The sequence below is a fragment of the Podarcis tiliguerta genome (assembly GCF_965153285.1).
Source record: "Podarcis tiliguerta genome assembly, chromosome: 8".
NCBI lineage: Eukaryota > Metazoa > Chordata > Lepidosauria > Squamata > Lacertidae > Podarcis > Podarcis tiliguerta.
Window position 1 is genome coordinate 56,090,643 of NC_139541.1, and position 27,357 is coordinate 56,117,999.

Below are 27,357 nucleotides of genomic sequence, written 5' to 3' on the forward strand. Positions count from 1 at the left end.
ATCCCCGCCCCGCCCGTTTTCGCGTCGCGCTGGCGTGGGCGGCGCTGCAGGTGGAGCGCGAGGAGGCGTAGGAGGGAGCCAGCGCCCGGGAAAGAAGCTGGTGTGGCAATCGTTAAGGGAGAAGCGCGTGCTTGTTGACTCTCTGCATTTTCCCTCTCCCTCCCCCTCCCCCCAATTGTTCTTCCCCATCCTGCGCCTGTTTGGCACACCCGTCTCGTTTTTTTGAATCGTTTGTGAGGAAGGGAGAGGGGTGTTCTAGAATCGCTAGGAGAGACGGGGGTCTGCTCTGGAGGGAAATTTGAGTTATGAAGAGCTCTTTAGGTTCCAAGCCAGCCTATCCTCTTCCCAGAACAATATATATTATTTTACTGACGGTGGAAGTCTGGGCAGCTTTTAAAAGCAAAAGTAGTTTAAACCTGCCTTTCTGGGCATGCTTACAAGACACTTAAACACATGGAAATTATTTAAATAGGGGAAAATGTAGGTATGTGTGTGTATTTTGTATACACACACACACATATATGTATTTGTATTAATTATATATATATATATATATATATATAACAGAATTCTGCCAAACAGGCTTGAGTAAGCATGCTTTCATTGGTGTGTTTTTTTAAAGTGATGAGGCTGTACGTATATGGAGGGAGTTTCAAAGAGTGTACGATGGTGATATTAGTTGTTAGGCTGATATGAACATGTATTCTATGTGGATAGTAGCATCACAACATCTGGCAAGAAGGAACACCTCTAGATATGCTGGGCTTATCTGTTAATGTGAACATGTACATTCTGCACATGTGTGGCTTCTGCAGAGTGTGTGCAAAGCTGATTTTTTAAAATGTTAATTTTGGTTCAGCCTATATATTTTGAGCGTGCATAGGGTACATTAGTCTTTAGAGACATTGGGGGGGGGGGGATTAGGAGGCAGAGCTGATGCTGTGCCTTACACCACAGCACTACCATAATTAAAACCTTTTCTTTTCTACCACAGTTTGCAGCATTCCCCGGAATAGGCAGGTTGCAGTCAAGGTGGAGAAAACAACATGGGTCAATGAGCACCTAGCAGGGAAAGAACAGTACAAACAACAGTTGCTCTTACTCTGAAAGACATTGCAGATAAGGTCTCAGAAAGGAATCTGTACCATCTGAAAAAATCTCACACAGACTGTTGGCCTCTGAAACTTTGTCAGAACCTTGGCCAAGCAGAATGAAAGGTATAGCAACAAAATTAACAAAGCCTTGCTATGTGCTTTTGAAAGATACCAACCAGCAAAGAAAACAAAAACAAAAGCATTGTTTAATGCATCCGAATCCAAAGAAATTGCCACAGAAAATGCAAAACAAAAGGAAGGACGGTATTTATGAAAAACTAAGGGTTGCCCTGTTTGACTTGTTGGATAAAAATTGTACTAAAAAGCTAAAGACATCCCCCAAGATTAAGAATGCTGGGGGACAACTGGAATATGAAAAAGTGAACAAGGTGGAAAGTGGCTTGGAACTCGACACTTCTGTTCAAGTGCTAAGTTCTGGAGAATCAGACTCTGGGGAAACAAATAATGATTTTAGCATTAAAGCTGAAAGAGCAAAATCTACAGATATATCTGCCCTATGTGATGAAGGTATTTTTGCAAGATTTTCTTCTAAGGAATCATGCCATGATAATTCCATTATCCATCTTTGTGATGAAGAAGAAATCGAAAAAGAGAAAGAGTGTTTAGATACTTCTCCAGTTCATGAGACGCAGTATCAAGAGTATCAAGATCTGGACACATCACCTAGCTTTTTAGGAGAAACATCAGTCAGTGATACTAGTCAAAATCTGATAGCTACTTTTCATACAGAAGCTTTACAGACTCACAAAATTTATTCCTCTTTTTCATCTGAAAATTCATTTAGTGAAACCAAGGTCTCCAAAATATCCAGAAGAATGGGTGCTGCTTCTCCTCTGTCGCCTGATACAACTGTTAAGAAAGGAGACATATGTCAGGCAAACTCTGAATTTGAACCTAACTTTGTTTCAGGGGTCAATCTTAAATTAGACTTGAAGGACACAGTTTCTGACATAATGAAAAGTGAGATGTCCATAGGAGAAAGAATTGTTTCAGATTCTATGGATGCATCGGCTGAAGAATTTCTCGGAGAACAAGTGGGTGTGGAAGAACAAGAGACTCTAAACCCAAACAATACCTTGTATGGGAACATGAATATGGATAGTTGCTGGTTTCTTCTGAAAATTGATGAAGTTATAGATCAGGAAGATTCTGTGTGTGCCACAGATGAAGAAAACAAATTCAGAGACCTGGAGTGTGGAGATGTTATTTTAGATCATGGTCTTGACTTTCCACAGTTGGAGAGCAAGTCAGGGTATCAGTCATTCACAGATGGCACTGCAGTTACCAAGCTCATTGAGAAAAAAAGAATGTCAAGTGATCACCAAGAGGACTTGGATGGCAAGATCAACAATGTAGAAGAAAGTGTGAATACTCAACCAGCCGAAGAAAGCAGTCCTGTGCAGGTGTGGTTGTAGTAGCATGTTCACTGTAGGCTGGTGCAAACACTACTGTGGTTAAGTGACCAAGAGTAAGCCAATTAGGATAGCATATTCCCTCCCCCTATTCCACATGCTTTTTATTGTAAATTCTTCCTACCTGGCCTTAGCAGCCGTTAAGTAATACCCATGTTTGTCATATGTATCTTACCTTTACATCCCAGACAGGAAGCTCAAAGAGGCTGGCAGTCTTGGTAAAATGTATCAATTAAAATAGTCTAAAAATGTAAGTCCCAAATAACCTGCCTTCCCACTTCACCAATGATTTCTAATTAGCTTCAAACCTAATATAGAATAGGGAAAATCTGTGGACTGTTTTAAAAATTATTGTAAATAACTTAAGTCATTAGCAGGATTGACATAAAAATGTGCAGTTACAATTTAAAGGGGATACAAAAGGAAAATTTAGTAAACAGGTTTGAATTGGATATGCAGGGGTAAATGATACACCATAAGTAATTGCAGAAAGCAGGGAGGGGGTCATAAAGATTTGGCACATTGACTGTAAACTTAGTCAAAATATTTGTAAAATGGAAAAATAAAAAAGAATTTAAAAAATTCTAATTAGTTTCAAACCTGGGTTAAGCATCTTGGTGAAGTAGAAAACCTGAATATTTTTTTTTTTAAAAAAAGGGATTTGTTATCTTATCCTATCACAGTTTCAGGACTATTTATAACATACAAATATCATCTACGAAAACTGGCCCTAAAATGAGACCTCTACAGAATTTCATGATAAAAGCCTCAGCCAATCCCGCCAGAGTAAGAAATGTAATTCCTCCTGCCATACTTGGCAAGCTTCAGAGAACACTTGTACACTCTTTAAAAATTATCTGGATTTTGAACACTGATGGTTGGAAAGGTGTTCTTTGGGAACAGTGAGTGTGGGGAATGGGTGATCTGTTAGATATTTCTCTTAATCAGCCAACTAAAAAACAGATTGCTTTTAAAAGTTGGTTTATAATTGGTGTGTTCTCTTTCTGTCCAAGGAGGAAGAAAGCCTGCGACCACATCAATCTCACGGTGTAAAAATGGTCTTTTACGTATGTCATCTTCTTACTGTCCTCATTGCTTTATGGTTATAGTTTGGTGAGGATTAAGTAATACATCTAATTTTAATGCAGTATTTGAATTCTAGGCTTTACCATCTTACTTCTCAAGTTGCAGTATGATTATGCAACATAGCTCCTTTAAATTTAATAATAAAGAGGTAGGATATACAGCTTCAGCACTGGGATGGAAATAAGCTGACTCTGATTAATTATCCCCTTGAATAACCATTAATTACCTACCGTAGATGCCTTGTTAAAACTGGTCAGCTTTTGGGTGCTAATTGTAATTTAAGGTTGCAGTCTTCTCAGAAGTCCCATTAAATTGGGAGTAAGTAGGGCTAGGACTGCAGCTTCAATTATTAGCCCTTTGGGCATGTTAATATCAGAAGGGCTGTAGCTCACCATGCAGGTCCAATGTTTGTTTAATTTCATTTCATAAAATCTACCACGTGATTATAAAAAAAGGTCAAAGTGGTTTCATGTGTGGCATCTCCCAAGTAGGGCTGAGAATGTCCCTATGAGAGCCTATGCCAACCATTGTAGGCAGCACTAAGCTAGATTGACATTTCTTCCCGTGTTCTCTGGAAATACAGCGGATAAAATATTGTGAGGTTATCAGGCTTGACATGAAGAGTCATATTCCCCTGAATCACACCAACGCCTAAAGCTGGGCCTGTTCTCTGAAAGTTAATAAGTAGTTCTGTCTCAGTGTTCTGAACTACATAGGCATTTGGTTGTGTACACAACTCTATGAATTTGTAAACTGATGCAGATTAACTTTGAGCTTGTGATGGCCACTTAAAATCTGATAATGGGGCAGTTTGCACAGCACTACTTTTGAACCCCAGTGTGTGCTTGTGATGGCCTGCGGAGCAGTCTGCTGCTGCTTCATCTTGTGGATGTACTGAATAGACAGGTGTAAATTAGCTGTTGCACACGCAGGTTAATCTGCGCCAGCTCAGTAATTACTTGCAACCCAGCCTCTCTCTGCAGCTATATTTGTGACTATCTGTAGATGTGTCTGTGCTAGAGCCAGCTCATATGTAGGCCTATTTGATTTGTCCTACCAGCAGCCAAATGGAAGGGAGAGGAAAGCAAGAAGCTACAGACTTTCCAAGAGGATAATTATGAAGTGAAATGAGGGGTGAAAATGATCCTAATCATCACAAGGAGTTGACAAATATCAGTATTGCAGAACAGGAATCAGATTCTTCTAGTGGACTCTTCTTCCCTTGAGATTTGTCTCTGGGATGTTGAGATACCACACTTTTTCATCTCTCTTCTTTCTCTAATTTTATCTTTTTGTATGTGGATTTTTGCCCTCTTGTGTCTCTGCCCCCTTAGGGGTTGCGTGGCTGTTGGTTGCAGCAGGCCTGGCTATAAGCTTCCCCTAGCCAATGGTGCCTCTGGGGCTGGCCAGGGGGTTCTGGCTGCCAGGAGCTGAGGCGGCCTTGGAGTAAGCAAGCAAGTGGATGAGGGAGCCCAGCCAGCCAGTCCACTAGTCCTTGCTGTGGGGAATGGATAGACAAGTGGGGAGTGAAGAGGCACCTCTCTTTGGGGCAAAGGGTAAAGGGCTGTGAACTCTGCAGGAAAGGGGTGACATAATTGGGCTTCTGAGGTTTGGAGCGCATTTCCCCACAGGGAAGCCGCAGAAAGAATGTAGTTGGTCAAGGGAGCTGCGGTCCCCAAAAGGTTGAAAACCTCTGCTTTAGATAGTTGGCACTTCTGAAATCAGAAGTGGTTCAGTGTGGGATGGCCAGGCACTGACTGGATGAATTGAACACTCATATCCTAGTGCTTTTGGTTGAAGCCTTGTTTTTCCATGATTGGCTGGAACTGGAATTAGAATGGTAGTTCTACACAGTACTTCATGTAACTCAAGCAATGTCTATTCCTAACACCAAGATCTTCCTATAATGTTGAGTACTGTTTAGCAAAGGTACACATCAACATTAATTAGACACTTACACCCTCTGACTCTAATATTGTTCCTTTGAGGTAACAGAAGATGCAAGGAAGATGTTTTTAATTTAAGGTGTAAAGTTCTGAAAAGTCTTAATGGAACTTTGCCACCTTTTTTCTTGTGCAGCCGTTGGGCCCGATGTCATCACATGATGATAGTGAGGCTGACTTGAGATCTAGCAGGTCAAGTCAGGTCAGGTCAGCACTTCCCCATTCCCATAATGCCCTGTTTTAGGGTTTTATGCAAGCTGCCACTTGGGGTGGAGGGGATCCCACTTGCATCACTTCCACCCAACAGGCAAATTGGGAGCTCTGTTACCTGTGGAGTGACACCTCTTAAACCGGCTCCTCCCCAGCCCAATGCAAGAGGGGGTTGTGATTACAGTGTTAGTTGATTAATCAATGAGTTTCAGTTTATAATTTGTGAGACTGCTAGTGAAGGGCACATGTGCTTATTAACTGGTAGAAAAATGTATATGATCAATAATTTTTTTCAGGTTGCAGTCACTGGGGGAGTAAGCTCCACTGAATAAATGGGTTTTGCTTCTGAATAGGATTCTGCTGCATATTGATTGACAGCTGCCTTTTGTTGCTAAGATGATTTTTTCTACGTAACACTAAAACTTTCCTCAACCTTTCTTTTTACTATGATGACAAAGTGACTTAAATAAGGAGCTGTCCATAATTTTAAAAAATAAAATAAGATGGTGTGACCATGTAAATATTAATGTGAGGTAGCAAGTAGAGTCATGTTAAATTGACTGTGCAGTCTGTCCACTTTAGATTTTGCATCTGTATTACAGATACAGAAAAGGGCAAAAAACACTATAAGAGCCTCTCTCTTGTCCTGCTGCTTTATTAATCTCCAAAAAGAAATCAGAGAAGAGGCATTTGTAATGGAAACAAGCGCTTTGATCAGTTTATTATACCTACATTACAAACCCAAATGTGTCAGTTAATGCCTTTTAGCCTCATGTATGAATTCCTGTTCCTGGATCCAATAAAGCAGAAAGCTTAGCTGCCAAATATAGATCCATGGTGGGATTTACGACAGTTCCCACTCCTCCCCCATACTCTCCTAGTCTTATGTTTAAAACCATTTTCTGTTTGATTCTATTTGTTCTATAATTTACTTCTTTTAGGAATTGTCTGGGTCAACAGTCAAACTCCTTGGAACTCAGACTCACGGTGATGAAATGTTCACTTTGGGGAAGCTCATAGAACTGGAGGATTCATCAGATGACGAGGTGCACATTACTAGATCCCATTCAGTATATATTTCCCTCTTACATTGCAGCATGATGAAATAACTGAGTAGAATGATTAGCAGCTGACAGCAAAAAAAGGCTAAGATAGTTGAGGAAGCTCCTTTTTAATGAAGATGATTGGATAGGAGTTTGCAATAAGTTTCAGGCCTCTTTCTGCTTCGTAGTGATGTCAAAAGCTTATTAATTTGTTGGAAGCCGAACTTGTCTCTGGTGCCAGTCATGCTGCAGAGGCTGTGTGAAAGGAGACTGTGACTGATACCTCTCAGCACTGAGCTGGCTAAAGGGAGTATTTGTTCATCCATCCCTTTGTTCATTGTTGCGTTTTTTAAATCTTGCCTCTGGTGTCAAGTGGATTGCCTTGTTGAAAAATCCAGCAAAGCAAATGTCATGCAACAAAAATATCCCCTTTTTAAACTTCCTTTCTTGCTATCCTTGCTGCTGAAATATTATTATTATTCATTGAAATCTGCATGCAGCCATTCAGTCATAGATCTCTGGGAAGTTCACAACACAAAAACACAATATAAAATCCACAAAATATGTAATATAAATAAGAACAAAAACAAACCAAGTATCTTCCCAGCAGATTTAAAAGGGTATCAGATGTTAATCAACCAAAGGTTTGATTGAAGAGGAATGTTTTTGTCTGGCGTCTAAAGGTGTATAATGAAGGGGCCAGCCATATCTCCCAGGGGAGAGCATGCCACAAAATGGAGAGGCACAACAGAAAAGGCCTGTTCTCATGTTGCTACCCTCTGGATCTCATGAAGGAGGCACAGGAAGAAGGTCCTCAGATGATGATCTCGGTTTGGGTAGGTTCATCTGGAGAAAGGTAGTTCTTGGGATATTGCGGTTCAGAGCCATTAAAGGCTTTATAGGTCAAAACCAGCACTTTGAATTGGACCCAGAAGCTAATTGGCAGCCAGTGCTGAAACCATCTTGCCCAAGTGAGCAGCCTGGTTGCCAGATTCTGCACCAGCTGTAGTTTCTGAATCGTCTTCAGAAGCAGCCCCATGTATCACACACATTGCAGTAATACACGCTAGAGGTTGTCAGAGCATAGACAACAAAACTTAGGCTAAGTGGATGGGAAGGATCACAAGGAGGGAAACCCATCTCTGCACTTCTCCCCCTTAGAAACTTACAAACCATTCAGAGTGGAAGGCTATAGACCAGCAATATTACTGACAGATTGACTTAGGAATGCCAAGAAAGCACCAAGTTGTCAATTCCTATCATAGACAGAAGGTATCCTGTTGGTGAGATGGGTAGAGAGAATATGAAGTATTGTACCATTTCTATTTTGTCAGTTTGATTACTTATTTGTGCAGCACTCACACTGCTTTATCTGAAAAGAGAAATTTAACATAATGAGCAGATCAAGAATCCATTTATTTTCAATTAATTTTTAATTAAGAGAATTTCAGTTTCACAGAAGAAAGTGAAAAAAGAAAAAGAAGAAAAAAGTGCAAAGAAAAATAAAAAGAATAACAAATTTACACCCACACCCACCCACCCACTGTAGATATATAGAGTAGGGTATAGCAGACTAAATAATAATAATAATAATAATAATAATAATAATAATAATAATTTATTTATACCCCGCCCTCCTCAGCCAGAGCCGGCTAACACCAATAAAATTACAGTAAAAACATAATAGGAAAAAACTAATTTAAAATCCAGGTTAAAATGCAATTTAAAATGCAGCCTCATTTTAAACATAGCCCATAGATCAAAAACCATAAGGGGAGGGAAACAAGGGTCAGACTGAGACCAAACCAAAGGCCAGGCGGAACAGCTCTGTCTTACAGGCGCTGCAGAGAGATGTCAGGTCCCGCAGGGCCCTAGTCTCTTGTGACAGAGCGTTCTACCAAGTCGGGGCCAGTACTGAAAAGGCCCTGGCCTTAGTTGTGACCAATCTAACCACCTTGCGATCTGGGACCTCCAAAATGTTGTCATTTGTGGACCTTAAGGTCCACGGGGCATACCAGGAGAGGCAGTCCTGTAGGTACGTGGGTCCTAGGCTGCATAGGGCTTTAAAGGTCAAAACCAGCACCTTAAACCGGACCCTGTACTCCACTGGGTAAAGCACTGGATGAATGTGATCCCACAGCAAGGACCCTGTAGGGAGCCTCGCCGCGGCATTCTGCACCCGCTGGAGTTTCTAGGTCAGTTTCTAGGCAGCCCTGTGTAGAGCGAGTTACAAGAATCAAGCCTGGAGGTGACCGTTGTATGGATCACTGTGGCCAGATCAGGGCGAGAAAGGTAAGGGACCAACTGCTTAATATGGCGGAAATGGAAAAATGCCACCTTTGCTGTGGCTGCAACCTGCGCCTTCATGGAAAGGGAGGCGTCAAAGGTTACACCCAAGCTCTTTACAGAAGGTGCCGGCACTAATTGAGCCCCTGCAATATAATCAGTTACACTTGCATTTTTCTATAGATATGTAAGTACTGTTATTGTCATAATATATATATATATATATGATTGTTGACAGCCTGTATAAATTATTATATCCTGTATAAATTATTTCCAAATGCCAATATATTTCTCCAAATGAAGTCTGTGTCAATAAGCAATGTTCATATGTTGTGAGCGCTGTCATGTCTTCAATCCATCAATTAAAGGGGACCATATCTTTATTCTTTCCAGTTCATCAATACCAGTCTTGGCCATGGTTAGGGCTCATAGAAGGAATCCGTTTATGGCTATTCAGCAAAAGGTCTCTTACTTTATCAATTTTTCATGATTAAAGGTCCAAAGAAACCAGTAACTTAGTTCCATTTTTCTTCCAACCATCCTCACTGCAACTCCACAGCACAAGGAAAGCCAAGGCAACTGTGATTTTCTGCTACCAAATAGTAAAAATGAAGGGAATCTGTATTCAGAAACTGTCATTCAGCACAAGCCTTTGAATTTAGGTAAGTTGCTGCTTATTTACTGAACATGTATGGCTTTTAGCCATCAGTCTCCATGGATGGGCAAAAGGTAAAATCGACAGGTAGACATCTTTACAGTAGATCCGTAAATTCTAATTAAAAATAATTCTGTATCGTGGCTGGGCTTTTGCTAGTTGCATATTGGTTTCTGTGTTCCTCTTGTAAAATTTGAATATTGATTTGTTAACAATATATATAAGAGTTCTTGTTCATATAACTGATTTGCCACGACACAGATACAGATCTATATTCCTATATGCAGATTATTCTAGTGTATGGCTTTTGAGACACAATAGACAATTGACTCCATAAACTCAGCCATAATTTTATGCCTGACTCTGGTTGGTGGATATTGGAGTTATCCAATGGAGATATAGCAAAAATACAGAATAGCAGAATAGAGCTCACAAGGCTGAAGTCTTCCCTCTCACCAGTGTTACAAATAATGAATGAATGAATGAATGAATAAGGAAGACACAAATTTATGGAGAATAAAAGCTATGTAGCCAGGATGTCTTATGTTTGCCCTCCACTGTCAGAGGCAGTATGCCTCTGAAGGTTCTGGTTGGAAATTGCATGAGGTGAATGCAGTTGCACTCAGGCCTGTAACTTCCCATAGAAACTTTGGTCTGATCCATTGGGGCTCATAGATAATAAAGGCAAAGGTAAAGGACCCCTGGCCGGTTAAATCCAGTCAAAGGCGACTATGGGGTGCAGCGCTCATCTCGCTTTCAGGCTGAGGGAGCCGGCGTTTGTCTACAGACAGCTTTCCGGGTCATTTGGCCAGCATGACTAAACCACTTCTGGCACAACGGAGCACCGTGACGGAAACCAGAGCGCTCGGAAATGCCATTTACCTTCCTGCCGCAGCGGTACCTATTTATCTACTTGCACTGGTGTGCTTTCAAACTGCTTGGTTGGCAGGAGGGGGCTCATGGTATCACTGTTCACAGTGCTTTATGTGGTATAAAGCTGTGTACACGACATGTATTTAAAAAAAACAACTTCCCCAAAGAATCCTGGGTACTGCAGTTGTAGCAGAGAGCTGCAGTTCCCAGCACCCTTAAACTACAGTTCTCCGGATTTTTTGGGGGGTGGGGTGGGAAATTCATGTCCTTTAAATGTGCATTAAATAGATGCTTTATATACAGCCCAAGAGGATAGGGCCCTGCAATCATAACTTCTAGAAGGGTCCCTATCCCTGCTCAGTTACAGCTCACTAGCTACAGATTTGTGTGTTCTACTTCTATATAGCTCAAACATTTCAGTAACCAGTTCAATATTGAAGTGGTATTTGATAAATCCCAGGATATTTCCACACTGATGAAGGGCTAGTTGAGTCCATAAGGTGTTACAAAACCACCTGTTGGTGGCCTAGAGTCAGAAGATTTTCTCAGGGCAGAATGTTCTTTTCTTTTTTAAAAAAGCAGCAAATGAAAAATGCTTATAGTACACCTTGTCTGAAGCAGTTAAGGGTTGTGTGCTCAAATAGTTTCAGCTCTGATGCTTTTCCAAGTGTAGAGAAAGCTGTTGGCAGTGTAGCTTCCCTGGGGACGGAACTGTGAAGAGGACAAGTTCTTTATTTCTTGAACGGTTTATCACAGCACTGGCAGTAACCAAAGCAAGCCCATCATGGGTACCAAACTGTTGAGAGTCCTGCTATGCCCAGAACAACAACTGCTGTGACACATTGTGGCTCACACTTTTTTTTCATTCTGTGGATATTTTAAAATTTACTCTAGGACTGAGGCTAGTACTTAGGAGGGGAAATAAACTCAAATTTTGATTTTAAAATGCTGCAGTTCAGCAGCTGGAGTACATTAGGCAAATTAGACAGTGTTGATAAAAAAACACTGAATTTGCATTTTTGCTGTGGTAGCAAAATGTTCCTTTTTATTCCTCAGTGGTTCCAAGTACTGTGGAATGAAAGCAACAGCATTTCACAACATCTTCACAGCTCTAGACTCCAGGGTCTGCTCATGCTGGCTACTTCCCCCTCCTTTTTATAGGTTATATCAATGAATGTTCAGATGTTAAAAATGGGGAAGTGCTCATGTAGCTGACCATCATGCAGTCATCTTGTAGTGTCTCAGTGGCAACAGGTGTTAGCTTGAGGGTGAATTGCATTTAACCAGCAATACAAAGGTGTTGTATAAAACAAACACAGCCTGGGGCAGCAGTGGGGGGAAATAATATTTGCGCCTTGAAACAAAATTGTGGGGCCATTACTCCCCAAAAAGGATTGTTTATACAAGTTCTAATTATATAGTTCTATGATATATGATATATATATATGATAAAGTTTTTGAAGGACGCGGGTGGCGCTGTGGGTTAAAGCCTCAGCGCCTAGGGCTTGCCGATCGAAAGGTCGGCGGTTCGAATCCCCGCGGCGGGGTGCGCTCCCATTGTTCGGTCCCAGCGCCTGCCAACCTAGCAGTTCGAAAGCACTCTCAGGTGCAAGTAGATAAATAGGGACCGCTTACTAGCGGGAAGGTAAACAGCGTTTCCGTGTGCGGCTCTGGCTTGCCAGAGCAGCGATGTCACGCTGGCCACGTGACCCGGAAGTGTCTTCGGACAGCGCTGGCCCCCGGCCTCTTTGAGTGAGATGGGCGCACAACCCTAGAGTCTGTCAAGACTGGCCCGTACGGGCAGGCGTACCTTTACCTTTATGATATATTTTGCTTTTGGCTGCTGATTACTAGAGAGCAGTCTTCAGCTGGGAGAAGAAAATGAGGGTTGGCTGTTTTGAGTGCATGTGTGTTTCTCACTTCTATAACTGAGAATGTAGCCATTGATTTTCAGAAAAGCTTAACCCGTTAAACAGATGGGGAATAATGTTTGTTCCATTCTAGGCAATGTTCTGAAGGCCACATGCCAGCGGTAGGTGGAGCCGGAGGCAAAACTGGGTAGAGCAACAAATAGAAATTTTACCTTTGTACTGTAGGCTACTTTCTCCACACACACACCCCTCCATCAAGGAAAAAAAGGGCCGCATATTTCAAGCACACAAGGCAAAAATTCTCTTGCTTTAAAGTAAGGCCAGTGATGAGTGTGGTCTGGAGAGTTCCAAGGGTCATACAGAGAGGTCTGAAAGGCTACATTTGACCCCCAGGCCTGTGGTTCCATACCCCTGCCTTAAAAGCAGGCAGTTCATATAATTTCTGTTCTGTAAGTTCCTTTGGGAGAATGTTGGAAGATCTGAAAGTTCTTTCTTTTGTTCTAAGATGATAATAGGACAAGGAAGAATAAGAGACGCCAGGGACCTAATAAGGCACCAGCTCCAGTTCACAGTTCTCAGCTGACTCAGGAACAAAGTCGTCGTAAGGTTGTGGATGCCTTGAGGGAAGCTCTTTTGAAAAGGTAAAAATGCCTGGACGTCTCAGTCTACACAGGAAAGGAACTTATGTATGAGTCTTGATTGTAAGGTGGTAAAGTTAATCTGAAACATTTGTAGCATTATTCATTTTATCCCACCATTCCTTCAAAAAGTACAAGACATGATACATATCATGATATCCCATGATATCCTCACAATGGCCCAAGTCAATAACTAGCAGTTATACCACCCTGGCATTACACATTTATCTGTTGCATTGAGATGTTGTGGACTCTGGGCTTGGCCCACTGACCAGTTTATTTGTGAAAGTGCAGACATGTTTGCAGATCAGCCCTTGTGTGGATGCCCTGTCTAGGTAAATCAACACATTCCTTGCCTTCTGTGTTTCAGGTTGGATGATTTGCCTGACCTGTGTGTACAGAAAAAAACAATCTTGAAGATAGCAAAGAAAGTGGAGCAGGAGATTTTCAAACGGTTTTGCTGTGTTGAACAAAACTACAAGAACAAGTACCGCAGTCTGCTCTTCAACTTAAAATCTGCAGAAAACCAGGTCAGAAAAACAAAATGAAAAAGCACACAAAACTCTTTATTTGCCTCGATATTTTTAATGGGCAGTGTGATTCTCCTTATTAAGCAAAGATTGTAAATTGCGGTGAAAGATGGACATTTCCCCCCCTATGTTTTGTTGACTTGTACCCTTCGTTACACTTGTCATCCAGTAATCTTTATTCCCTCTCTAGGGCTGAAAGATGTGTCTGGCCATCACTGTTATTTTTTAAATTGGCTGTGCTAGTAAGCTATCCTTGACTATGCAAAATGGCTCACTCTCTCAGGTTGCTGCTGTGGATTGATTTATTGTTATTCTAATAAATAATCTTTCTAATGAGGATTGCTTGCTTCACTTTATTTCAGTACCTCTTCCGCAAATTAATATTTGGGGAGATTACCCCCAAGAGACTAGTTCAGATGAGCTCCTTTGAGATGGCACCCCCGGAACTAGCAGAGTGGAGAGCCAAAGAGAACAAACGTGTAAGTAATCATTTTATGCCCAGGAAAAGACAAAGCAGAGCGAATCAGTTTCCAGCTTGGACCCCGAAGTTGTTTCTGAGTCAGCAGCTTGCTCTATGCTTATCTGACGGCAATTTACTTACTAGAGAAAAATATGTCCTAATAGAAGCCCAGCGGCGGGACATGTTTGGCTTTATTTTTCCATGTGTGTCCTAGCCTTAGGACTCTCTCACACATACGTGGTGGCAAACCTGTGCCACTGAGTGTATGCTTCAGGTCATAGCCAACTCTGGTTCTATAACAAGTGTATGTGTATGATACTATCTTGGTAAACACATGTTTATTGCATTTGTGCATTATATATAAAGTGTAAGCCCAAAAGCTTTATATGTGAAGTGGCCCCCCAAAATGCATATTTAGAGCCATGCCTACATCACTGTGCTGTTTGCAGGCGCTGGAAATAATAGAGAGAGAGGAACAAGAAGCACCAAGGTGTTGCTCTGCAAAATTCAACCACAAAGGAATTGTAGAGATAGAGAGAGAAGCAGAAGAGGACTTGATGTTCCAAGAAATATTTGTGAGTAGATAGCGATGTTCAGACAAGCACAACCAACTGAGCATATACTGTGCAAATCATTTCATGCTCAAGGAAAAATATATAGGTGCCTGAGATCAACCAGATTGCATGAAGCAGGCATTTGAGCTGCATGTGATGAATTTCTGACACAGGTTTCTGTGCAGATTGTTGGGTAGTAGAGAACTACTTAACAGTACCAGTGCCTTGAGTCCAAGCAGGCGCAGCAAAAACAGAGCCTAAATGTGGCCCTAGACTTTTCCCTGCTCGTCATTAAAATTTCCTGTAATCACTATAAAAGAAGAGCAATGGGTTGCACTTGCTTCTACTACGGAACCTGCGTAGGGACCCTGGGGGTGCAGGTCTGAAAAGTAATGGTGCACCTCACACTACAGTCCCTTCGACTTTTTGTTAGTGAGTTTGATTATGCTTTCAGTAGTGCTTTGGTCAGAGCCTGTTCTGGATAGGATCAGAGAGCTGCATAATTTGCCAGATGCTGTAAAGCAGTCAACATTAGCTCTTACAAGTGCTGCAGACTTTTAATTGCCCCCCTCCCGATTAATTGACTATTGAGTTGTTTAACTAATGAGACTAATTGTAGTCAGTGAAACCAAAAGTTAAGGGCACAGTAACTTGCCACCTTGCATTATTTTTAGGGATCACAGTCACCCAAAGAGGTGAACCATAGTTCTGAGATTCCTAGAGTATCTGATGTTCAGCGGAATCGTTCTGAGGATCCTAACTATCTTAGTTGTTTTGGTAAGTTACCAAACTTGTTAACATTCTGCAGCAAAAAGAGGGATTGCTTTTTTGGACCACCAAATTAAAGATTCCAGCCATTCTTTATAAGACTGACCTTCTGAGTTTGTGAGTTTTTATTTATTATTTCTTCAAATACAAAACTCCAAAGTCAATCCAAGCGGCAGTAGAAAAATCTTGGGCCTGCCAATTAAATTTGACAACGGAGAAAAAGGGTTCTTGAAAATTGATTCAGAATCTTTGAATGTGGGGGGGAAATAGCACTGTTCCTTCTGGCTTTCTAGGAAAAATTACTGCCGGTGGTGAGCAGGGATTTAAGCCACCTCCGTACAAGCACGCTTTAAAACAGAAAGCAAATGCCACCAAACATTGGCACCCAAGCACCATGTTCTCAGAGGAAGGAGAAAGGCCTCTTCATGTGGACAGGTCTGTATAATTCATACTTCTCAACCCCCAGAACTTTAATATTGAAGATAGAAACCCTATAAATAACGCAACACTTTTAAAAATGCGATACATTAAACCTTAAAAGAAATAAGTCAGTCTGAGATGTGTGAAGCTTTGTTCATTTGGTGGATATCAACACAGTTACTTTTAAGCTGTAGCAGTAACTCAGGTATGCATTGCCATTTCCATTTCATACAAGGGTAAGAGGAAAATTTCCATTGGATAGCCTTTTAGGTCCAAGAGAGAAATGAGATAATAAAGCACAGCACATCTAGATTTATAGGGGAAATGTGATTCTTACTCTTCAACCACCCATCCAACAGATAAAAGAAAAATTCTGAGACTTAGTCTGGTGTTTTTGGAACCTTTGTAGTTGTTGGCTGTCATATTTGGTATCATTATGTCCTCTGTTATTGGCTGAGTTGTTGAGGAATAGTTCTGAACGTTCCAACTTAACAAAAGTTTAAAAAACAGTGATCCACAGAAACAGATGGCTTCCATTGCAACAACTTCCAGAGGGGTACTTTTGTTAGTCTCTTGAAAAGAAAAGAAAAGAAGCACTTTAAAGACTAATAAATTTATTATGGTGTTAGTTTTCATGGATTAGAGTCCACTTCATCAGATGCATTGCAATACCTCTCAGTTTGTATGTGTGTAAGGGGGCGGGGGAGTGAGGGAGTATAAAAACTGGAGTTCATTAGTAAGGAAGTACAAAAGTACAGCCTGTGCCAAATTAATTACAGCTTAACTGTATGCAAACACTATGAAACATTACAACAATTGGCGATAACAGAATCTGCTTAGCATTGCTGAGTAAAATAACACCTGTAGTTGGACAGGAAACAATTGTCTCTATTCAGGCCCAAATGAACTAGAATCAAATTTCTTGATAAATTGTAACTCGGCCGTTTCATGTTGGGATTTCCCTTTGAAGTTCCTTTGTTCAGGGATAGCTACCTTAAGGTCCACAACAGAGTGTCCCAATAGCTTGAAATGTCCTTCCCCAGCCTTGCCGATCCCACTTTCAATAGCCAATAGCTGCACTCTTTGGGATAGCTAGCAGCGAGAGGAGCAGGAGGAATAGCAGGCTCCATTTACCACATTCCTTTGTGTCTGTCTGGATTGGACCCAATAAAACAAGCAGTTGAAAAGAATGACATTTAAAAACAGTTTTTAAAACAATAAAACCAGAGGTTCAGTTCAGGGGAATGCTTGCGTAAACAGGTGTGTCTTCAAGAGCTGGCAGAATGCCAACATTAGAAGACATTTCCTAAGAGCTATTTGATGGTGGAATGTGCATCCGGAAGTGGCGAGTTCTTTTCTGAAGGTATTTAAGCAGAGTTGATAGCCATCTGTTCGGGATGTTGTAGTTGCAAGATCCTGTATTTCGGATCCTACATTGAGCCCCGGGGGTTGGACTAGATGGTCTTCGAGGTCTCTTCCAGTTCTACAATTTTGAACAGAACTGGATTTGCATATTTCCTCATCTCTTTTAGCCCCATCTCACCTCACATTCCAAAGAAACATCGACGAGTGGAGAAGCAGCCCAGGAACTCCGCCATCTGGGAAGGAGTCATTCACATGTTCAGTGTGAAGCAATTTGTGGCAAAAGCATATCCTGTTTCTGGATCCAGCTGTAATCTGTCACAGGTATGAGCACTGGTGGCTGGCAACACTTTGACTTGGTAGTGCTGTGTCATAGTCCCGTTGCCAAGCAACAGCGTGCAGAGCTCGGTGGAGTGCGAGCCCAAACAAACAGGAAATAAGAGTCTTTGAGATGCACCTGGCAGAGTCAGCATACAAAGTCAAGTCCGTTCCAAGGCTTGGGCAAACAGCAATCCATATAGACAATCCAGAGGTTGGGGAATCAGATGATCACGAAGCCAAGGGTCCAAACAGAGAGCAGGAAGCAGCAAGGTAGGGCCAGAACCACAGGGTTTGTTTCCAGACTCTGACTGCTGCTGAGAGCTCTGTTTAAGAAGGCTGGAGCCAGCTGGTTCTCATCAGTGCCTTCTTTGTGTCCTTGAAGGCTGATCAGCTGCAGGTAGAGTCACTCTGCCTTCTCCCCCTTCAGGCTGCTGTTCAGCAGGAGAAGCTGGCTCCTGGCCCATGACAGGTTGCAGTTTTTAACCTTGCTTCATCACAATAGGACTCATACAACACTTATTTAAGAAATTGCAGACGTGCAGATTGCAACCGTCTCCTTGATGGAAAACACCCATTATTCTTTGCACATCTATGGACAGGGGGAGAGCTCCTAAGCAAGAGGGTTCAAGTATCATTTTCAGACAATATTGACTGCATATCTCTTATTTAGAAATTAAGGCAGACCTCACAGCATAAGTTTGTGAATTCGTGTATTGATTACAGCTACATATCCATTTCCAAAGAACTAAAGAAACATGCAAAAAGTTTTAAAATGTGAGGAACACTTGCTTCCAGTTGCATGTAGTTATCCTCACCCCAAATCAATTTTAACTTTTCATTATCCAAAACACATTTTTTTTCTAAATTAAAAGAATCCTTACCAACATCTGTTGCAGCTTTTAATGAGTGAGTACAGGGAAATGGTTAATGCACAGTTCGTTGCAATATATACACAAGCTATCCACCATTCTCCCAGAAAATTCACAAAAATAAATGCAAAGTGACCAAATAAAAAAAAAAAGATATTTTTAAAGGAAAACGACTCACAATGTGCCCGCTATTGCTTGCTTGGTTGCTCTCTAGCAAAGTCACAAAACAAAATACTAAAATAAAAAGGCTCTTTTGGGGAAGGAAACATGTTAATTCTCTGGTTACTAAAATCCAAGGGTTTTTTTTGAGCAGGAACTTGGTTCCCTTACCTTTATAAAATTAATTAAAAAAAATTTTTGGGGGGGCCTGAAACAGATATACAGCTAATGCCTGAGCCAAAAATCCACCTATATCTGTAATCAATAAAGTTGTGGCCATTTTTAATCCAGATCATTGTTTGCTTGAGTTTATTAATCACATCTTACATTTAACCACTGCCTGTATGTGTGTGGATCCGGCATTAAACAAACAAACAAACAAACAAACAAACAAACAAACTTTGTATTGAGTTCCTCCACATTTTTTCCAGAAAAAAGTACTGCTAAAACCTATTAGGAGATTTGGCCTTCAGGGAAATGGCTCTGAGTTTGCTCAGAACAGTTGTATGATTTGATAAGGCTGGAACAGACTAGGTCCTCTCTAGTCAATGTAGATTGCCTTCATAACAGGAAGGAGGGGAAACCGTTCAGCCAGAGCCCATAAATATGATATTGCAAGTTCATTTTATTTTAGGTAGTTTGTAAGTTTCCATGGCACTTTGTAAGTAATTGTCTCTTTCTCACATATTTGATAAATGGTGTAAAATTATTTTTGAACAACTGAATATTTTTCGCCTACGTGCTGTACGAGTTGCACTATCTTTATTAACGGCACAGGTTGCATTTTTCTAGCAGGGCTCAAAAACTGACAGTTCTCCTTGAGGAACATGGGAGGGACCTCTTTACTATCCAGTACTTCTGGATTAAGTGTGGCTAAGTGATACAGAGAGTAGATTGGCCAGAGAAAAGGAGATGGATGGAAATATCTCCAGAGGGACAGGAAAGAATGGGTGGCTTTGAAATTGGGGAGGGGGGGGTCCTTTAAAAATGTGTTTGACATTCTCCTTGGGAGGGTTGTGCCCCAGTAGTCCAAGTGTAAGAGCCTCTACTGGGTATGAGCAGGGCTAGATTAGGTACAGCGCAATACCTCCACATTCCCTCCACCCATTTAAGAACTTTCAGCAAGCTTGCCACTACTCTTATCGGAGCATCCCTTTTATGTTGCTGACCAAGTCCTAATAGCTCTGGAGGAGGGATAAGCAACAGCTAAATAGGCCTTACTGTCTCTGTTAGAGCAGCAGGGTAAAAAGAGAGGACAAAATAAGTTATCTTTCTACTCTTCCCTGGTTAAGTTGAAACTGATGTTCCAGGGATTCTGATATTGCGACAATAAGTCATAAAGCTAGTGTAGTGTACTAAGACAGTAAATTCTGAGATGAAAAATCCATGCTTCAAATCATATTCCTTCCATGAAAGTTTTAGGAAGCCTCCCCTCACTCCCCATCTTCAGTTAGGAGAGAACTGCTGCCCTTAAAACAGCCCTAGAAGGGTTGCTAAGATAATGTTCATTCTAGATCTGTTTCCACTAGATCAGTGTACAAAATTCAATCACAGACATGTGGATTTCTCTTATGATAGTGATCTTCCTTTATGCTCTTGTGATTCATCCAGGCCTTACCACATCTTCTACAGGGAAGGGGCTGTATTCTCCCGGAGGATGTCTGGTCCTATCTAGACAGCATATGGCCAGCAAACAGCAAGGTATCTCTCGGAAAGGTTCTTATTTTAACCAGGCTCTGTTGCTTATTTGATACCACAGTTGACCTTGAAGGTTCCCACAGCCCCATCAGGGACATCCAATGCAGATTTGTGCCTCCTCAGGATCCTCCTTTGCAAAGAGTGGGATTTGGAGCCAAATTACATGTTACAAATCTGCTATGTAGCAGATTTTTTGCTTCTGTAATTACCATAGGTACCATATTTTTCGCTCTATAAGACGCACCAGACCACAAGACGCACCTAGTTTTTGGAGGAGGAAAACAAGAAAAAAAATATTTTGAATCTCAGAAGCCAGAACAGCAAGAGGGATCGTTGCACAGTGAAAGCAGCAATCCCTCTTGCTGTTCTGGCTTCTGGGATAGCTGCGCAGCCTGCATTCACTCCATAAGACGCACACACATTTCCCCTTACTTTTTAGGAGGGGAAAAGTGAGTCTTATAGAGCAAAAAATACAGTAATTCTGCAGGTGCATGTGTGTGCCATCTGTATAGGGAAGGTAGCATAGATGCAGCTCTGAACAAAAGTTCTCTCATCCAGACTTTGCTTTTCTGCTGGTTGATATTTCCACTGAGTCCTTGGGTCCAGAGATATATCATTCAAGGATTGTAGTTTTGCTCTGAACTGTTTTAGGGCTGTAGCTTAATGACATTGTTTTAAGGTGTTTGTGTTAGGGCTGTGAGATACCTGGTTTTCAACATCGCGATATATCACCACCTGAGTGTTGTGATACACCAATATATCACGGTGTCTGAAATAAGTCTGGAACTATGTAGAGGTGAACAGTAAGGCTGGGCGATATCTGCTTTTCAACTTTGTGATATTTCACCAGCTAAACATTGCAATATACAAATAAATCATAATGTCTGAAATAACGATGGAGCTATGTAGAGGCATTGGCTGGTTTTATGGTTTTCGCCACATTGTGATTTTTGCATAGCGCGCGCGCACACACACACACACACACACACTGTGATTCACAATATATTGTCAGGTCAAAAATGATAAAACCAGTATCATGATATGGTATTGAAACTGGTTTTGGATGATATATTGCATAGCCCTAACACACATCATGATTCATGACATATTGCCCGGTCAAAAACTATGAAACCAATATCACGTTATAGACTTCAAACTGGTTTTGGATGATATATCATTATATTGCCCAGCCCTAGTGTGTGTGTGTGTAAGTAAGTAAGTAAGTAAGTAAGTAACACCCAGTATACTGCACCAGATGCGCAGCATAAATCAAAGAACAGCATGAGCCCTTGTAGCTAGATTGGAAGGTGAATAACATTGTTCTTAGCAATCTAGGGCCTCCTGATAGTTACATCTGTAATTTCTGAGCTAAAGAATAAATTTAGTAATTACTTCTTGCCTTTCCTATACATGCAAATCTGTTTCATCACACAGATGGTGGTGGGGCATTTATAAGGAAAGAAAACCATAGAAGACATCTGAAGGCAGCCCTGTTTAGGGAAGCTTTTAATGTTTAATAAGTTATTGTATTTTAGTGTTCTGTTGGAAGCCACCCAGAGTGGCTGGGGAAACCCAGCCAGATGGGTGGGGTATAAATATATTATTATTATTATTATTATTATTATTATTATTATTAAAGAAGTACAAGGATTTTATCTTACTATGTTGGTAGTTCCTAGTAAAAAAAAAATATGTCAGCACCATCCAGAACTCTCTTCTGTTACGCTTTCCTGTTTCCAGAAGTGTTGCAGTTGCAGATAGCAAAGGACCAGACTGTGGGCTGGAGTAGCTGGGGCTAAGAAACACTTCCTGAGGAGGCAGGATCTTTCTTGAACTCCTGTCATCTTCCTGCCTTGATTAGGGAAGGTTCTTTCTCGGAGCCTCTTAATGGCTAGAAGTGAGCAATGTATACAAAAAAACAAAAGTACAAATAGAAAGAAAGAGATAAAGAATGCAAGAACTAGAAGCTTAATGTGGGAACAGAAGGGCTCAAAGCTTCACATCCACTGGAAACTAAATGCATTCTTCTTTCCTCTCCGTCAGAGAGGCTGCAACTGGAGTGGACACCACTTGGGAACTCCCAGATATCTTGTGCAGCAACTGATGCCCCCCAACCCACCCCCAGTTGCTGCCAGATGTGGCAACCTAGAAGTTACCAACAACTATAAAGTGGTAGCAGGGAGCCAGATAAGAAACTCATCCTCAGGCCCTGCCTTCTGGCTTTGAGTCAAACTGCAGCTAGAAGCAGTCCAGCATGACCTAACCTTACAGGAGTGGATGTGATTTCCAGGCCCCGGACTTGATGAGCCATTCCCTGCTGCCACCCTTAATCTTGACTGAAGAAATTTTCATCCCGACCTGACCTGATCTGTAGGGTTGATTGAGGCCACAGTGGTGCACCAGCGGCAGTAAGTCAGATGGCAGAAGGGAGGTGTTAGGCTTTCTTCCAAAGGAGGTGTGAAAAGCTCTTCAGCCACAGAGCCCCTCCTGATATGGCAGCTGTGTTGTGTGGGCCTGAATGCCCTGACACTTACAAGAAGAGCAGGTGCTCAATAGGCAAAATGTTCCTTTTCATAGGAGCTCGGTACTCCCTGATAATAGCTTCTTTTCTTTTTCTTCACATGTTTGCAAAGGAGATGGGAGTTATAAGATTCCACCCCAGCTTACCCAAAGGCTTCGACCCTTATAACACACTGTATTCCTACTTGAACAATAAACAAAGATATGGCATCGTGGACAGCAACCAGATGGAGATATTCATGGTGCCATTAGCAGCTTACCAGCCTGTGCCTTCTAAACTGCACGCATTTGGTGGTCCAGGTAGGAACTGGGAACAAATCTTTCTCCTTTTTCTTGAAGTTCATGGAAGTGGAATTGAATAATTATTATAGATATCTTTCTGGAAAACATACTTTGTGCCACATTAAGTCAATACTCAGATTTTTCTTTCCACTGTAAACTAATATGGCTATTCTATTACAATTTCTTTTCTGCATGAATTTTGTTTGTATAAGTAGTTTTGTTAGATGGGGGGGGGGAGACTGAGGAGGGAAGGACACGATAGAGGTTTATAAGATTATTTGTACCATGGCACAGAGAGGGTAAACAAAAGAGAAATTTTACTTCTCAGCATACAGAAGCTTGTAGAAATCTAATGACAGTGATAGGCAGAAGGTGTAAAGGCAAACAAGAGGACTTTTTTTTAAAAAATGTTTTTTATTAAAGATTTTCTGGGGTTCCAAAAATACATACAACATCTCTATTTTCAGATCATAAAGTTCTTTCTACAGATCAGTTATATTTGATGTGAAACTTTGATGTATACAGTATATAGTTGGGGGAGAAGAGAGTTGGGGAAAAAGCGGGGTGGGGAGAGAGAAGGGGCTAGTAAACTTTCATTTTTTCAGTCACGTGGGTAGGTTTTCTTTCCATTCATTTATTATTTTCATTGATTCGCCAGAGATAACATACTGGATGGTGTGAAGAATGACATTTCCCTCGGAGTAACTCAGTGAAAAATAACCAAGCCCAGTGCTAATGGCAAGAGTGCCAAGGCTTTGTATATTTGCTACCAAAACAAATCCAAATTTTGGAACTAGGAAACAGATGTTTAGCATATATTATTGCAAAATATCTGCCAGAGAATACAGGCCATGGAAAGAAAATAAGGAGTACACTGAAGGATTCTGGGGCTTCTGAGTCCACCCTAGATGTTGGCCCTGACTCCAGTATGCGCATGGAGCTGGTTTGTGTAGCAAATTGGATCATTACTGATTTTGTGCAGCTGCCTGTACTCATTGAAACTGCTGTATTCACATTGGAGCTTCTGGAGTGATGCAGCTTCCCAGAGTCTGAAAATGAATCTTGAATGTTTGGCGTATGAGGCAGATATGTGTATGCCCCCCTGAGCAGAATCCTTCAATTGCTGGTCATCTTAAAAAGTCCACTTTCCTGAATCCCTCTGCCGTTGGCCTTTTTCATCATGTTATCTGATATGACCTTTGCATGCCTATTCTGAGACAGCACAGAATTTGATCATCTGGCTGGAGCAGGATATTAAAATGTATTTGTTGACATTTGGAAGTGGTGGTATTCTTTTATTTCTCATTGCAAAGTGCTAGGGAACCATGTGTCCATTTATCAAGAATGCTATTTCCTAGGACTGATGTGAGGGGATGAAGAGAGGCAGGCAGGGCAGTGGGAAGCACCAAATTGATTGAAGTGATTCCATCATGTAAATGAAGTTTCATAATAAGGATTATTCTACTACATCACTTCGGTCTGTGTCTGGTGTTAAACCCTTAGACACACACCATAAATTTTACATTTTCTAAAGCAGTACACGTCTGCTTTTTTTCTAAACAGGTTAGATGATTGCTAGTGTGTTTAAGGACTTGATTTTTTAAAATTATTGAATGATTTGCCCCTCCCCCCAGTTTGCTTTTAAAATGTCAGGGTGCATACTGCAGTCAAATTATTGTAGTTTTCCGTTAGCTAAGGCACCTGTTTTAAGAACAGCTGAGGTTCTCATACTTTTGTCCTTGGGTTGTCACTAGAGTTACAGAAACATGTCATTTTGTTTATTTGCTTTCTTTCTTTCTTTCTTTCTTTCCATAGGGCTTGAGCCATGCCACCCTTCTTTGTTGCTGGGACTAATTCTGCCCAAGAGAACATGTACAGGCAGTTTGGAAACAATATCTAATCCTTTACCAAAAGCCAGGAGAAAGAGTATCACTTTAAAGGACAGCACTGGAGCGGATAGCTTTTCTCTTCCTCAAGTGGACACTTGCCAGACATGGCCACCACAACAATTGTCCATAGATAGCCTTCTCTGTGGAAATGAGGGGCCCGTGCTAGTCCTTCCAAGACAAGAGCCTTTAGCAGCTGATGCTGTCTTTGTTCACCCTGAAGAGCTTGGTGGAGAGACATTTCATAGAGATCCTTCCTCTTTGCAGCATGAAGAGGCAGGAAATGAAGCCAACCTCTTTCCTGTAGGTGATACTCTCCAGTCACTAAGTAGTTCTTCTTGGGCAGTGGAACAGTGGAGCAACTTGAGTCTGGGAATCTTGGGAGCACAGCCACATCAGGACAGGGATCATGTGCAGCTCTGTGGTGATTCTGATCAATCACATATCTGGAAGACTATTGAGCTTCTTCTGTCTTCTGAGCCTGTGTGCCCAGATCAACATGAAGCAGATGGAGCAAACATAATAGATTCCTCATTCTTACAGAGCATCCTTTGTGCTGATGCTTTGCCACCTTGTGAAGTGTCACAGGTTCTATCTTCGCCCCAGATTCCTTGCATTGCATATGTTGCTGGAGAACCCAACTCATTGTTGCAGGAAACTTTATCCCTCATCCAGCAGGTTGAGTCCCATCTTCAGACCCAGGGGCCTAATACACAGATGCCCTGAGACCCTTGTGGCCCTCAAGGACTAAGCTGTAGTTGTTTAAAAACAAAATGCAAAGAAAGGGAAAGGTGGCTTTAAAGATTGTGGTGAGGCATGGCAATGCAATTAAGAATTTATCTCAGAGAAAAAGTGGGGGGGGGGGCTGGGGCTGGGGAAGGAAACCTAATATTGGATTTGTGCTTTTACTTTTCCAATTTTTTAAATATATATTTGCTTTTGTTGTTGTTGTTCATGACTCTCATAATCCTTGTCCTCTGGCAAGATTTGATCAATATTCAGAATGTGCTCGTGGTGAAAAAGACATGACCACTGGTGATGATTTTGCAAGAGGTGAATACTGATGACCAATTTTACTAAGCATTCACATAACAATTTTGGTAAGTCAGTCAGCTGTATTGTCCTGCCAGTGAGAATCTTGCCATGCTTCTGTACCTGGCCAGAAAACTGGAGAACCAGTGGGAGAGATAATGTGATCTTCACCTCTTGTTAGGGTGATGATACCACATGGACTGGTTTGCCAAGTAATGTTTGCACACCACTTGTTAAAGGGCCACCTCTATTTTCCTGGAAAGCTTTCTTGCTACCAAATTGGATGCAACAGTCACAGGTCAATGTATTGAGACTTGGATCTCTGCCAACCATATTGTAAACAGCAGGTGGGAATTCTAATGGCAACAACAACAGCATTCAGGTAGGGGGAAATCACATTGGGGAACAGACTGTGTAAGCTTCAAGTGGTGGAAGGTTTATCACCCTCCGTTACCCTTCAAATTGGACTCCCTCGTTTCTAAATGATCAGAGCAGATCTGGGTTTTAAAATAATGCATTTGCCACTGTGGTTCATCTTGATTGGTTCTGTAAATGTGTGAGCCTTGGCATGCAAAATCTCAAACTGTCTGTGGCAAAGCTGATTGGCACACCACAAGCACATTTTCAGTATAGCCTGAAAACAAGCATTCTCCAGTATGACCATGTAAATTCATGCTTAATAACTTCCTGAACAAAAGGGTTTGATGGTGAGAGATACAAGTGAATAAAGTTTCACTATTTCTGGGGTTTTTTTGAAATTAGAAGTGGTTGTGTGGGGTAAGAGAGAATGACCCTAGTGGTAAAAAAACTGATGTTATAAGATGAAAGTTGGGTTGGTACTGGTGTTATCTGCACACAGAATGCTAGCATGACAGATTTTTCTGTTTTTCTGTTAAGCTGTTCATAGCAATAAAAGCTTTGTTAATTGTTATAAGAGGAATTGTCTAGATGTATTGTGTATGAAGAGGTTCAAGATAGATCCAAAGCTTCATTGAGGTTGCAAAAAGTTACTAAACTTGGTTTTCCAACAACTTGTATCCTGCAGAGTTGGTTGATAGCATTATGCTAGTAAAATGCAATAGGACCACAAGATTGGGAAGGAATATCTGATCCAGAGTCTTCTTTTTAGCAGCAGGCCTCTCCATCCCCTCCAAAATCAGCTTGAAAGCAAATGTTTCTTCATTAATTACAGAGAGGCACCTGCAAAACCAATAGTCCCAAATGCTTCAGCTCAAATGCATTTCTTTCAGAATAGTTGTTGCATGCTCGTGGTGTAAGGCATTCCAGCTAACAACCTAGCTGCTGCATTCTGCACTAGCTGCAGCTTCCAAACCAAGTTCAGGGGCAGCCCCACACAGAGTGGA

General features: G+C 41.4%; 1 protein-coding gene across 13 annotated transcripts; it reads left to right on the top strand.

Annotated features, from left to right (window-relative positions):
- Positions 1-26,927, top strand: SPOCD1 (SPOC domain containing 1). Of its 13 annotated transcripts, none has more exons than XM_083453092.1 (16): positions 2-111; positions 995-2,518; positions 3,541-3,594; positions 6,708-6,812; positions 7,493-7,645; positions 9,655-9,757; positions 13,000-13,135; positions 13,503-13,662; positions 14,025-14,141; positions 14,572-14,697; positions 15,351-15,453; positions 15,738-15,879; positions 17,397-17,550; positions 20,187-20,276; positions 22,907-23,093; positions 24,891-26,927. In XM_083453092.1, exons 2-16 carry the CDS (start codon positions 1,211-1,213, stop codon positions 25,685-25,687), a joined length of 3,735 nt encoding a protein of 1,244 aa, XP_083309218.1. In that variant the 5' UTR covers positions 2-111; positions 995-1,210; the 3' UTR covers positions 25,688-26,927. The 13 variants fall into 13 exon arrangements, with proteins under 13 accessions (XP_083309222.1, XP_083309218.1, XP_083309215.1 ...); XM_083453094.1 differs by having other exon boundaries at positions 13-100; XM_083453095.1 differs by having other exon boundaries at positions 58-127.
- Positions 26,928-27,357: the final 430 nt, after the last annotated feature.